The sequence below is a fragment of the Babylonia areolata genome, chromosome 3 (assembly GCF_041734735.1).
Source record: "Babylonia areolata isolate BAREFJ2019XMU chromosome 3, ASM4173473v1, whole genome shotgun sequence".
In the NCBI taxonomy this organism is placed as follows: Eukaryota; Metazoa; Mollusca; class Gastropoda; order Neogastropoda; family Buccinidae; genus Babylonia; species Babylonia areolata.
The window spans coordinates 17,056,401-17,071,400 of NC_134878.1; the positions used below are offsets into that span (position 1 = coordinate 17,056,401).

The 15,000-nt window shown below is 45.0% G+C and overlaps 1 protein-coding gene across 1 annotated transcript in view; it reads left to right on the top strand.

Moving 5' to 3' along the window:
* The window catches only part of LOC143280474 (uncharacterized), a 6,646-nt gene extending 2,608 nt beyond the window's left edge, over positions 1 to 4,038 (top strand). Inside the window, exons 2-3 of the mRNA XM_076585127.1 lie at positions 192 to 514; positions 3,283 to 4,038. Of these exons, the coding sequence (XP_076441242.1) occupies positions 192 to 514; positions 3,283 to 3,771 (812 nt within the window). The 3' untranslated portion in view covers positions 3,772 to 4,038. The remainder of the gene's footprint in view (positions 1 to 191; positions 515 to 3,282) is intronic.
* The last annotated feature ends 10,962 nt before the right edge of the window (positions 4,039 to 15,000 follow it).

Genomic DNA, 15,000 nt, shown 5'->3' on the forward strand with positions numbered 1-15,000 from the left:
ATTCCACCCCCTTACACACACACACACACACACACACACACACACACACAATCCTCAGTCCCCCTTCCTCCACCTGTTCCATCTGCTTTCATGTACTTACGAAATCAGCAGTTGTATATTAAGGAACTCTGGTGTGTACGACTGTGTTATGCGGTTGCATGTGTCTGCATACCATTATGTATATGTTGCAGACGGTCTAATAATGAGCAAGCCACACAAAAAAGTCAGAATAAACACGCCATCAACGAAGGACCCAGGAAAAGAAACAGCAAAGACGAACGGCGAGGAGTTAGAAAAAACGACAAAGAACAATGGAACAGAGACGTCAGCGACAAAGGACAAAGTAGCAGATACATCAGCAACGGAAGAAATGGGGGCAGAAACGAAAAGAGCAAAGGACAAGGAATTCTTCGAACTTCCTGTCCACATCATCCCTCCAGGAGCCAGGTTTAGAGGGTCGCCCAACAGGGAAAAGACTGTGGCCAAACCCAAACCAGCTGTACCAGACAAGAAGGTGTGGTTTTGTGGTATCTCCTGTTCTGTGTGCGTGCCGCGCTTGTGTGTGTGTGTGTGTGTGTGTGTGTGTGTGTGTGTGTGTGTGTGTGTGTGTGTGTGTGTGTGTGTCTGTCTGTCTGTCTGCCACTCTGAATGGGTAGTCTATGTGTGTGCGTGCGAATACACGTAGTTTGGGTAGATAGGTATAATGGTTGTGTTTGAAAGAGAAACAGTGGCAACAGATGTCGTTGATGACCTCTCAGACTCTTGTCTCTTTCAATCCCTCACGATACAGCGCGCGTGTGTGTGTGTGTGTGTGTGTGTGATTTTATTCTCCATTTGTCCATGATTAAAGAATATAGGACACAATAATAATTTCATGTAATCAATCCTGTAGTTTCGCGCAGAAAGCAACTTAGGTGACTGATCGAGTTGATAATGACTTCCAAACAATTACTCCCATCAACCCTCACCCCTTCGTTGGTAAGAAAAAAATAAATGAATATATAAGAAGAAAAAAAATCAAGTTATATAGACCTGGCCGTGGTTTTCCAATTCAATTCATATATATGCCACTACCTGTACTTGAATCAAGCATTCAATGAATCTATCATTCTCTGCTTGAATCTGCATCATCATTAACATCATCATCGTCATCATCATCATCATAATGGGCATTTTAACGCGATCTACCTCCTTGGCACAGGGCCCAGAGCGCTAACATTTAACACTTATTTAGGGAGTGGGGGATGGTTGCAAAAATTAACACCACTGGGCATTATAATAAAGACTTACGAACAAGACAAATGGAATGTATCATTGACAGAGCACACACACACACACACACACACACACACACACATGTATCACTGACAGAGTACACACACACACACACACACACCACACACCTACACACCCGCCACCCGCCGCACCCCCCAATATATATATATATATATATATATATATATACATACATACATACATATACGCGCGTGCGCCACACCACATCCGCCTAGACATCCATGAAAGCAGGTTTAGAACAGATGTGTCTTGAGTCCAGATTTCATCTATTAAAAAATACATAATTCATGTTGGCAAATTTGGCAGGGAAGATTATTCCACGTGATAGGACCCAGGAATGAAAAGGCACGCTGTCCTTGTGTCTTTTTACGATATGGGATAAAGAAAATACTTGAATCAGCAGATGATCGTAATGAACGGAATGAAACATAAGGCTGAACAAGATCAGACAATTACTGAGGGACGTACCAGCAAAGTATTGGAACATGCACAAAACAATGTAACAATTCTCTGAGCTATAGGAAGCAAATGCCAGCAGGGGCTCCGTGTGGGTGTTCTTGGAAGCCTTCTTGACAAGGCGAGCTGCAGCATTCTAACTTTCTGAATCTAATCAGTCAGAAATTTGGGATATCCGACTAAAAGAAGTGATTTACAGAAACCAAGACAGGAAAGATTCTGGGAAGTTACGAGAAGTTTAGTGTAGTTGCTTCAACGGTGAGGACATGTCTAACAGAACATATTCTACGTTCTTCCAGGTCTGCACTCTGGCAGGGTTTATTTGTATTTGTATTTCTTTTTATCACATCAGATTTCTCTGTGTAAAATTCGGGCTGCTCTCCCCAGGGAGAGCGCGTCGCTATACTACAGCGCCACCCATTTTTTTGTATTTTTTCCTGCGTGTAGTTTTATTTGTTTTTCCTATTGAAGTGGATTTTTCTACAGAATTTTGCCAGGAACAGCCCTTTTGTTGCCGTGGGTTCTTTTACGTGCGCTAAATGCATGCTGCACACGGGACCTCGGTTTATCGTCTCATCCGAATGACTAGCGTCCAGACCACCACTCAAGGTCTAGTGGAGGGGGAGAAAATATCGGCGGCTGAACCGTGATTCGAACCAGCGCGCTCAGATTCTCTCGCTTCCAAGGCGGACGCGTTACCACTAGGCCATCACTCCACTAGTCATTAGTTATTTGTTGTTTCAATGATAGTTTGTTGTCAAGCGTGACGCCCGAGTTTCTTACTGAATCAGAGAAGAAAATATTGTACTGACCAATCATAAAAGAATCTGGGTAATTTTGAAGTATTTGGGTACCAGTAAATAGTGCCTCTGTTTCCCATGTATGCAATTTGTTTGTCGCTATCCAGAATTTTACAAAAGTGAAGCACAACTGCATGTTTTCAAGAACAGAAATGGAGTTTTTAGCACTGAGGAGTGAAACTAAAACTGTTATCAGCAAATTCATTGTGTGAAACTGTACTTTTCGATGACATTTGCCAGAGGCGGAATATATAACAGGAAAAGATGTGGTCCACGGACAGACGTGTGGTAAACCAGTGCAACAGAGGAATGGGTTAGACTAAAGCTTGAAATACATGACAAAATGATTTTCCATCATACGAGATGAAATATATATATATTTACATAGAGAGAAAGACACACACACACACACACATACATACATACATATATATATATATATATATATATATATATATATATATATATATATATAGCATAGAGTAGCAAATTATCTGTGCTTTTTACTTGCCCTTCATCACCGTCGCTCATAAACTGACAAATTAATTAAAACTGATTTTCAATACTCATTTCTCACCCCCACGAATTCTCTCCCCCTGTTCTCTCTTTCAACTTTTCGACTTAAGTTTAGCAATGATGTTTCATCGAAATTTATATGCACAAAGAAAGGAAAGAAAAAAAAGACACGTACCTTTGACACACAATTCAATCCCACGCTATCTTTTCCCAGCACGCTCAGCCTTCAAGAAGCCGCCGCCATCCGAGTCACCAAATCAGCAGACGTGCAGCAGACGATCTCCTCACCTCTTCCCGCGCTGAAGAAGTACATCCGGTGTCAACGGGCTTCGCTCTTTTGTCTTGTCCGTGCTGCAGGGATCGAAACATCGAGAACATCACACAAATGGTTCAGAGAAACTATTTTGGACCTGCCCCCCAACAACATTCAAGACCAGTCGACTATTCTCATCCAGTTTCTCAGCCCTACACCGAACTCCACCTCGTTTTGGAGATAAAACGAGGACAGCGTCAGACAGACCACAGTGCTGAACAAAAGAGGGTCTGTGTTCTGAACACTGTCACCAAAGCTGATGTCAGGTATGACGAGGCCATGAAAAAACTGGCCAAGTCTGTTGAGAATTTCTCAGTTTCGAGGTCAGAGACTGAGACCCCAGCTTTTAAACATGGGAAGAACGGGCCAAAACGTGACCTCGATTTGTAGCTGACGTGACCTTAACATGCATTGATGATCTGCCCCTGTATAAAAGGCGGGGAGATGCGGGGTTTTAATAAACCAGTCATATGAAGAAAGAAATATGACGCGTGTATGTGTGTGTGTGTGTGCGCGCGCGCGTGTGTGTGCACGAACCTATAAATAGATGGGTGGATTAGATGTATGTATGAAAGAGATCTCAGTACAATGCGTATAGGTGACTGATTACAGATATGTGCGCATGACTGCCACATTTATGAGCGCGCCTGGATTTTTTTTTTTTTTTTTTTTTTTTTTTTTGTGGGGAATATGTTGAGCGCGCGCGCTGACGCGTCTAGACATCAAACAGTCAGCCAGGTCATCCACTCTAACGCTCTCCGTATCTATGCATCCATCTATCGATCTGACACTTGGCTAAACGGGCAGCCACAGGCTCCCAGAACAGTCTGCCCCCGCTCCCACGCAAATTGCCCCCGATGAGGAATTCATCATGGAACGGGACTGAGGATGATTTCCCTTGCGTCACATTAGCGTCACAAGATGACGACAGACGACCAGGTCATCTCCGCGATCGAGGTCACTGGGCTAGCGACGTAGGCGCCGGTCAAGGTGACTTGGAGGGATAGGAGAGAATAGAGGAGTTCGGGGGTGGTGGTGGTTGGAATCGAGGGACCAGTATCTTGATAAAATCTTATTTTCCATGGTCTCTCACTCGCCTTCGCCGTCATCTCACACTGATAGAACGTGAGATCGATATGTAGATCCATACGCACTCTTCTCTTGAAGGTGAGAGCATCGGTCGGTTTCTAACGCCAGCAGAATGCAACTGTATTGATCAGAAACCTTTTTATTCATGTTTCCCTCCCCTATTCTGGCCGCTGTCTGCCTGTTCTGCGAACAAGTTCGGATTTTTTTCCCCCATGGTGGCCGTGGGCGAGATAAGTGTTCGTGTTTTGAAAGATCGAATTGATTAGTTTTTATGGAAAAAAAATAAAAAAAAATAAGATAAAATAAAAGTAAATAAATCACTCAGAATAGTTCTCCGTGTGGCAATGAGCTACTAGTAGAAATGGTTTTCATGTTCTGCAAGATTGAATCAGTCTTCTTGTTTTCGCGTTTTGAAATAATAGTGTCCACTTATGGGTTATATATATATATATATATATATATATATATATATATATATATATATATATATCGGTTAGGTCGTTTCATTGGTTTTCATATGTTGATAATTTGTCCGTTTTTATCAAGTAATGATCAGATGCTGAATGAATTTTCATGAGTTAATGTTGTAGTTGATTTTGTTTCCGTTCATCATATGTGTGTGTGTTGACTTTCTTTCCGTGCATTGGTTAGCAGTCAACTAAATGAGTCAGCATGTACTGATATTTGTTTTGTTTCATTGTTCTGCTGTCCGGTTCCTTGTTTAATGTCTCTTTCTTTCTTTTGATTGTTTTTCTTTCTTTCTTTTCTTGATTGCATACTGTTTACTTGAGATCCGGATTCAGCAGTACACATTTCATATTCTTCATGTGGTTATTCTATTTGCAAAGCTTCTTGCTCCATTTCCTTTCTTCTTGTTCTGCCTCCCTCCCCCCCCCCCCTCCTCCGCCCTCCTCCTCCACTCCCCTCTTCCTCCACCTCCTTCTCCTCCTCCTCCTCCTTCTCATTATCATTATTATCGTGTTTTGTTTTGTTTCAAATGTCGACGTCGTTATTGTTCTTGTTGTTCTCCTCCTCCTTCTTATCATCATCATCATCATCATCATCATTATTATTATTGTTGATTTATTATTGTTATTGGTTGTAGTGGTGGTGGTGTTATTTTGCCGTTTTATGATGTCGTCGTCGTCGTTGTTGTTGTTCTACTCCAACAACAACAACTCCTGCTACTACTGCTACTACCACTGCTACTTCTACGTTCTTCTTCTTCTACTTCTCTTCATTCCGTCCTGCCCATCAAAGTTTCGGTATCTGTTTATCAATCGTGGCTTTTAATTTGTGGCATGCGTACTGTGCTTGCTAATGTGTATGACGATAGCTGCTTCTGGTTTTAATGATTTTAATGGTTGGGGAATCACTATCTGTACTCTCTCTCTCTCTCTCTCTCTCTCTCTCTCTCTCTCTCTCTCTCTCTCTCTCTGTGTCTGTGTGTGTCTGTGTGTGTGTGTGTGAATATAAGTACAGGGCATTTGCATGTAAACTTACATTCGCACAAAAACGATCAAAGTAAAGCATTTGAAACATGATATTGTGATTTAGATAATAAAATAATAATAATAATAATAATTCTGTAAAAACATGGGACTGAAATAAAATTCGTGTCAATGTTAGACAGATGGATAATGTGTCGAAATATGTGGACTGGTGAAGATTTCATTTATTTTTTCTTTGTCTATCTGTGTGTTCGTTGTTTAGTGTTTATTTGCGTAATAATACTATATATTTTAATTATTTTCATCTCTCGCATGAACCCGCAATGTGTTGAAATATGTGAGCTGTATTTTAAAAAAAATATTTGTTTGTTTTTTGTTAATTGTTGTTTATTGTTTGTTCGCGTAATTACTCTTTAAAAAAAAAATATATATATATATATATATTGCAAGCAGTGCAACCAATGCATTTTAGACCTCCTTTCCTCTCTCTCTCTCCCCGCTCTCTCTCTCTCTCTCTCTCTCTCTCTCTCCCTTCTTTCACATTCTTTTCTGTTCTTTTCGTTCTACCCTCCTTCCATCCAATTACGGCTTTTCCCCCGCCATGTTTGACCTCAAACCTGAACCAGATTCCTTCCAGTCTTCAGCTTCAAGGGAAGGGAGGGGTTTTGGTCGTATTGCACGTGCGTCACCAGACGGTGGTGACGTCAGACGTCGCACTCACCCTCTTTCTTTCTGTCCCCCCCCCCCCTTCGCCCTCCCCCCTCCCCACTCCCATTCTCTCTCTCTCTCTCTCTCTCTCTGTCTTGAGGGTGTGGAAAGAGCGAGGGGAGACAACTCACCCCACACCACCACTCCAAAACGCAAACACTCGCACGTGCGCGCGCGCACACACACACACACACACACACATGAGCACACACACACACATGAGCACACACACACACACACATCCCTTCAGACTGGAGAAGAGACGCAAGTGAAGGGAGGAAGGCTGCGCGGGAGCAAAATGTGAGAGAGAGGGAGGATGGTGGGGTGGAGAGAGAGAGACAGAAAGAGGGAGGAAGATAGTTCTGGGAATATCGATCTCAAGGACAGCTGCCGGGGGGGTGGCTCACAAAAGCATCTTCCTCCAGCTTGCTGCTTCTGGTGGTGCTGTGAGAGAGAGAGAGAGCGGTCACTGACCTATGCTGGCCTGGTGCTCAGTGTCGAACTGCAATAATCACGCTTTCTGTCTCTGTCTCTCTCTGTCTCTGTCTGTCTGTCTGTCTCTCTCTCTCTTTCTATGTGTGTGTGTGTGTGTGTGTGTGTGTTGATGAAAGACGATAAAAGGGTGGAAAATATCATCATTATTGTTATTGATGAAATTCACATTCGAAGTGAAGATCAGCCTTATTCTTATTGCTGTGTGTGTGTGTGTGTGTGTGTGTGTGTGTGTGTGTGTGTGTGTGTGTTCGTTGTTATTTCTGTTTCAGTACTATTGTCTGTCTGTCTCTCTCTCTCTCTCTCTCTCTCTCTCTCTAAGCCCGGTCGACAGCAAATGCCCCACATACGCACCGACCTGGGAGAGTGTAAGCAAATTCTCTTTAAAAGAAAAACAGGAGTGACGTTTTGCACACACCCAAACGAAACGTCAATCAATTCTCTGGCTCTCCTTTTTCGAAACTTCCTTTTTATCATAGATGTTTGGCGGGCACAGACTCAAATGAAACGCCATCGCATTTTTCCATTACTTTTCTTTCTTTCATTTCTTTCTTTTCTTACTTGCTTTCTCTTTCATTCTTTTTGTCGTTCTTTTTCTGCCTTCCTTTACTGCTCCCCTTCATTCTTTCTGTCTTCTTTCCTTTCCTTCTTTGCAGCATCTTTCTCGCGTTCATGTGGATATTCTGTACATTTCTGGCATACCGTTATGGCTTTCCTTCGCAAAAGTGACGATAACGTCAGTGGCGAAATCGCAGGCCATACATACCCCGATGTCCAAGTATGTACAGTGAACCATCTCCTTAAAGTGAAGAGACAATATACCAATGAGAAGAAGGAGATAATGATGATGATGATGATTCTTCTTCTTCTTCAGCGTTCCTAGGCCATGTTCAGACGGTAAATTACGAAGTCCGCTTGAGCTCTGTCGCTGTTCCCCACAACTCATTTGCGCTGCGGGACTGATGCCTCAGCTCTATGTGTAGAAGGCAGCCTTGCAGGACATGGGGCTGGTGTTTGAGGAGCGGTGTCACACGGACATTGGTTTGTGTGTGAAAATTTCAGTTTATAGAAATGGGAGAGGAGCTGGCAGTGGCCTGTGCGCAGTCTGAGAATGATGACTTGCTGAGCTCGACCCTGTCGATGGATGCTGTTCTCCTCTGGTCCCAGTTGTACCCGTGATGATGATGATGAAAAAGAAGAAGAAGAAGTTTAGAATACGCCCACTGTCGGTACAGACCACGGCAGTAGCGAAAACGTATCTCTCGTGCTCCATGCATAGCCTATATCTACCTGACGCTTTGGAACAGGTGTAGCAGGCGTGTCCCCTCAAAGGGTCGGGTACCATGGCGTGCCACCAGCCTCCAGGCGCTGCAGCCCGAAGACAAAAAAGAAAAAAAAAGAAAAGGAAAAAGGGTACCCCTTCCCCCCCACTGTAACCACAAACCACAAAGAGACTGGCGAAATAAGTATACAGCGGTTTGGACGGACTCTGGTACCGCTTAGAAGAAGAACTTCCCTTCATTCTTTTGTGATATAAAATAAGATTAAAAAATAAAAAATAAATAAAAAGAAAAGAAAAAAAGATGTGTTCCTACCCAGCAATGGGAAAACTTGCAGACTGCATGCCCACCTTAGGGGAGTCCTTGCAGGGTCTTCTTCTTCGTTCGTGGGCTGCAACTCCCACGTTCACTCGTGTGAACACGAGTGGGTTTTTACGTGTGACCGTTTTTTTGTTTTTTTGTTTGTTTGTTTGTTTTTTGTTTTTTTTTGTTTTGTTTTTTTGTTTTGGTATGGTTTTTTTTTTTTTTGTTTTTTGGGGGGGGGGGGCTGCGGGGGGGGGGGTTCTGCTGCCCCATCATCTGCACCGTTTCAGTGGCATTACTCCCACGCCGCTCACTTAGATTCCCCCATACACGGCCACACCCGTGTGTGACCGTTTTTACCCCGCCATGTAGGCAGCCATACTCCATGGGTCTGACCTCCCTGTTGGCGTTGTTCTGACTGGCCAGTTCGAAGCGGAGGAACTGCTTGGAGAGACGACTTTCTTTGGCTCTAATGATGTGTCCAGACAACCTGACCTGTGCCTTCATGAATATGGCAACGGTACCAAGTTTTCTACGGCGAAGGATGTGTTGATTCGGGTTTTCCCAACGATCTTCGTGCTATTGATTTTGATCTGAATGAATCACGAGTGACTGTAAGTACAATGAATAGCTCAATCATTAGTGTTCGAGTAACCATGCTTGTTCCACGGTGAAGCGTTGCGAGCATTTTTGTTTCACCCAGCGTAGATAACTGTGTTATCCTTCCTACCCCACTTCCTTCCCCCCCACACCCCCAAACCCCACCCTCTTCCCCTGTTTGTACACGGGCAGAAGGGCCCAGACATCAAAGCACTCGAGATCGAGTACCAAAGATCTTGCGGAGGCAACGAAGAGGGGAGAAAATCCAGATCCTGGTGACAGGTCCATGTCTCGTGCACATGAGCATATAGTAGTGAGGACAGGGTGTACAGCGACCCATGTTGTCTCTGTGATGCATCGCTTTCTCCGTTTCAGTTTCAATTTCCCATGGAGGCTTCACTGCGTTCGGACAAATCCATATACACTACACCACATCTGTGATGTGGCCATTTTTTCTTCTTCTTTTTTTATGTGGAGTGATGGCCTAGAGGTAACGCGTCCGCCTAGGAAGCGAGAGAATTTGAGCGCGCTGGTTCGAATCACGGCTCAGCCGCCGATATTTTCTCCCCTTCCACTAGACCTTGAGTGGTGGTCTGGACGCTAGTCATTCGGATGAGATGATAAACCGAGGTCCCGTGTGCAGCATGCACTTAGCGCAGGTAAAAGAACCCACGGCAACAAAGGGGTTGTTCCTGGCAAAATTCTGTAGGAAAATCCACTTCGATAGGAAAAACAAATAAAAGTGCACGCAGGAAAAAATGCAAAAAAAAGATAGAAGGAAGGAAAACAAAAAGTCAGACAGAGCTGTGGTATAAATTTAGATTAAGGTTGCGTGTCTTATGACTTGGATAATGCATTACACAAAAACACGCAATGCTATGAAGTTTTCTTTAAACACACACACACACACACACACACACACACACACACACACACACACACACACACACACACCCTAACACACCAACACACACACGCACAAACACACGCGTGCACACACACACATACACACACTACACACACACACACGCGCGCGCGCGCGCGCACACACACACACACACATACACACACGCGCGCGCACACACGCACACACGAAATAGTCAGAACCTTCCAATCAGTCAAAAAAGTGATACTGCCACTTTATTACTTTATTTGCTGATTTATATATATATATATATATATATATATATATATATATATATATATATATATATATATATATATATAGTTTTGCCTGTTGCTGCTCTATTCCTACAGCTTTCTTCTTTGAATGTACCATTCTCATAACTTTTTCAATTGTTTGATTGCCTTATTTTTGTAGGATTTTGTTTCAGTTGTCTGCATATTCCATTTTCGCACACGAAACTCATCGACGCTTGCTGTGATGATAACTCTGTATGTCACTGTATGCTGTTGTTTGTGGAGCGATTGGAATATTGCAGCTTTTTAGATTCTTGATCATCATGATCATTATGCTCTTGATTATGATCATCATTATGATCTTCTTCTTCTCGTGTCCTCTTCTTCTTCTTCCTTCTCCTCCTGCTCCTCCTCCCCCTTCTTCTTCTTCTTCTCATGTTCTGTTCTTGACCCCTTCATTTTCCCACTTACATCCTTCGTCATTGTCATCATCATCATCATTGTTGATATTATGTTGTAGATGTTATCATCAATACTGTCCTTTTTTCTTTTTCTTTTTTTCTTCTTCTTCTTCTTTTCGTGTGTGTGTGTGTGTGTGTGTGTGTGTGTGTGTGTGTGTGTGTGTGTGTGTGTGTGTGTTCCTGTCGCTATTACCAGCAGCAATTGCTAGCAGCGAAACAACAGCAGCTTATTATCTGTCGTCAACAGTTGCTGTTGTTCTTGTTCAAAGCCAATGACAAAGACAGGAAATGATTGTCCCTTCAGTTCAAAAACAAGCCAATACAATGTGGAGGAGCTCCCTTTTGTGTCATTTCAAGTAACAAGAAAAAAGGCTGATTGATTTAAGTTTCCGTAACATCGCACGCAAACACTCCCCGACACACGCCAACGCACACAGACATACGCCCACTGACACAGACACACGCACACACTCGCACGCGCGCATGAACGTCTAAGCACACACACACACACACACACACACACACACACACACACACAGAGGCACACACACACCTAGGCGCGCGCACATACACACACACACACGCACGCACGCACGTACATACACACATACGCACGAGCACACGAGTTGCGGAGGCAATGTTGACGAGCTCGACCTGTTATTACCTGTTGACAAGACCCACTTTTCCCTTTCAAGTTTGCAGTCCCAGTGGCTGTACAATTATCATCAGTCTGCTGACAGCAGCTTGTGTGTGGGCAGTCAGTAAATTCAATGGATGAGTTCGTTGGTTTGCCTTCGGCGGGGATGAGGATGGTGTGTGAATGTGTGTGTGTGTGTGTGGGAGGGGGGAGGTTGCGTGTGTGTGTGTGTGTGTGTGTGTGTGTGTGTGTGTGCGTGCGTGCATGTGTGTGTGTGTGTGTGTGTGTGTGAGTGTGTATGATAGAGAAAGAGACAGACAGACAAACCGGAGACAGACTGCATAGTTACCACTGTTGAACTGATGTAGCTTTTCTTCCCATAATCTACTCTATCCCTTCCACCCTTCCTCCCTTTCTCTCTTCCCCCGGCACCTCTTCTCGTTCTGCCCTCCCTCCCCCCCTCCCGCCCCCCCCCCGTCCCTCCTCCCCCCATCAAAGGTCTGGTAATCAACCAAGCTACTTTCGATCTTGAGTGGAGTGAGAGCCATCATTGTTGATTACTCATATCATTACGTATCATGAGCAATGTCACGAATGAATACATGTATTTGACTGTGCGTGTGTACATATACATTTGTGAGTGTGTGCGTGTGTGTGGGTGGGGGTGGGGGTGGGGGGGGGGGGTTGAGGGGGGTGCGTGCATGTGAGTGTATGTGTAGGGAAGAGAAGAAGAGAGCAAGAAGACCAAGGGCAAGAAGAAGAGGAAGAGGAGGAGGAAGAAGACGAAGAAGAGGAGGAAGACTAAGAAGAGGACGAGGAGGAAGAAGACGAAGAGGAGGGGGAGGAGAAGAAGAGGACGACGAGGGGGAGGAGGAGGAAGAAGAAGAGGAGGGAAAGGGAGAAGAAGACGAAGAAGAGGAGGAGGAAGAAGAAGACGAAGAGGAGGAAGACGAAGAGGAGGAGGAGGACGAAGAAGAGGAGGGAAAGGGAGAAGAAGACGAAGAAGAGGAGGAGGAAGAAGAAGACGAAGAGGAGGAAGACGAAGAGGAGGAGGAGGACGAAGAAGAGGAGGGAAAGGGAGAAGAAGAAGAAGAGGAGGAGGAAGAAGAAGACGAAGAAGAGGAGGAGGAAGGAGAAGAAGAAGAAGAAGAAAGGCCAAAAGAAAGAAGCAAACAAACAAAAGAGAGAATCGATTTTTAATTCCACCAACAGGTATCCACCAAGACAGTGCTTACGTCAGCAGACAGCCCCTATGTGCCCAGTTCATTGGTGATGGACCGGGTCCCTGCCGATGAAGGACGCCTCAATGGTCCACCGCTTTGTCCCTGGCTTAGAAGGATTATTAAGAGAGAGGGGCGTGGAGAGTGTGAGAGAGAGAGAAGGGGGGAGGGGATGAGGCCGGGGGCGGTACAGGAAGGAAGAGTGAGAGAAAGGGGAGAGAGAAAGAGGGAGGGGTGGGGGGGGGGGGGTCATCAAATGCAATGGCCAAACTTTGACAGAAAGAGAGACAGGGAGAGAGAGACAGGGAGGGAGACAGAGAGAGAAGGATGAGACGGAGTGCGGTACAGGAAGGAAAAGGGGAAGAAAGGAGAGAGAGAGTACGACACACAGAGAGAAAGAGGCAGAGAGAGTGACAGAGACTGGGAGAGTGACAGAGAAAGAGGGATGAGACGAAAAGCGGTACAGGAAGGAAGAAGGGGAGAAAGGGAGAGAGAGAACGACAGAGAGAGAGAAAGAGAGACAGGGAGAGTGACAGACAGAGAGAGGGGCGGGACGGAGGGCGGTACAGGAAGAAAGAGGGAGAGAAAGGAGAGAGAGAGAACGACAGAGAGAGAGAAAGAGAGACAGGGAGAGTGACAGACAGAGAGAGGGACGGGACGGAGGGCGGTACAGGAAGAAAGGGAGAGAAAGGAGAGAGAGAGAGAACGACAGAGAGAGAGAAAGAGAGACAGGGAGAGTGACAGAGACAGAGAGAGGGATGGGACGGAGGGCGGTACAGGAAGAAAGAGGGTGAGAAAGGAGAGAGAGAGAACGACAGAGAGAGAGAAAGAGAGACAGGGAGAGGGATGGGACGGAGGGCGGTACAGGAAGAAAGAGGGAGAGAAAGGAGAGAGAGAACGACAGAGAGAAAGAGAGACAGGGAGAGGGATGGGACGGAGGGCGGTACAGGAAGAAAGAGGGAGAGAAAGGAGAGAGAGAACGACAGAGAGAAAGAGAGACAGAGAGAGGGATGGGACGGAGGGCGGTACAGGAAGAAAGAGGGAGAGAGAGAACGACACGCAAAGAGAGACAGAGAAAGTGACAGAGAGAGACAGAGACTGGGAGAGAGACAGAGAAAGTGACAGAGAGAGACAGAGACTGGGAGAGAGACAGAGAAAGTGACAGAGAGAGACAGAGACTGGGAGAGAGACAGAGAAAGTGACAGAGAGAGACAGAGACTGGGAGAGAGACAGAGAAAGTGACAGAGAGAGACAGAGACTGGGAGAGAGACAGAGAAAGTGACAGAGAGAGACAGAGACTGGGAGAGAGACAGAGAAAGTGACAGAGTGAGACAGAGACTGGGAGAGAGACAGAGAAAGTGACAGAGAGAGACAGAGACTGGGAGAGAGACAGAGAAAGTGACAGAGAGAGACAGAGACTGGGAGAGAGACAGAGAAAGTGACAGAGAGAGACAGAGACTGGGAGAGAGAGAAAGAGGGATGAGACAGAGGGCGGTGCGGGGAGGAAGAGAGAGAGAGAGAGAGAGAGAGAGAGAGAGAGAGAGAGAGAGAATGCGAATATCCGAAGGGGTTATTGCATGGTAATTAAACGGGTAATAATTATGATACCACTATAGATTCTGAAAAAATGTAAACAGAATATGTGCAGATAAAAATACATGACACATCCAAAAGGCTAAGTTGTATTAATATACAGTAGCGAGAGAGAGAAAGAGAGAGAGAGAGAGCCATCCAATGCAATGGACAAACTTTGACAGGAAGAGAGAGAAAGAGAGAGAGAGAGATTCAAAGAGAGAGAGGGGGGTGGGTGAGACAGAGAACGTGAAGGAAGAGAGAGGGGGGAGGGGAAGGGAGGGAAAGAGAAAGAACCAAAAGATGCAATGGCCAGAAAGGAGAGGGTGTAATGTACAGTGCGTTTGGCCCATAACTGAACAAACCAGCGGAACGTTGAACTCGGAAGGTGACGACATATCATACAGGTGCATTCTCGGCTTAGTCGTGCATAACACGCCATTTGTATACAACTGTGTATAATCAAGTGTTATGAACGAGCAGCTCTTTTTATACTGATGCTTCGTAGCTATTAAACGTTGCAATATAAAGCTAACAGCTAGGTGATCGGAAGACATCCCGACATGGATGCACAGTATACAAGTGGCAAGAGTATTTCGCTTGTGTTGCCTATAGTCTTGACTGTCCAGCTGACCTCGCTATGAGGTGAAAATACTGGTGGTCTTT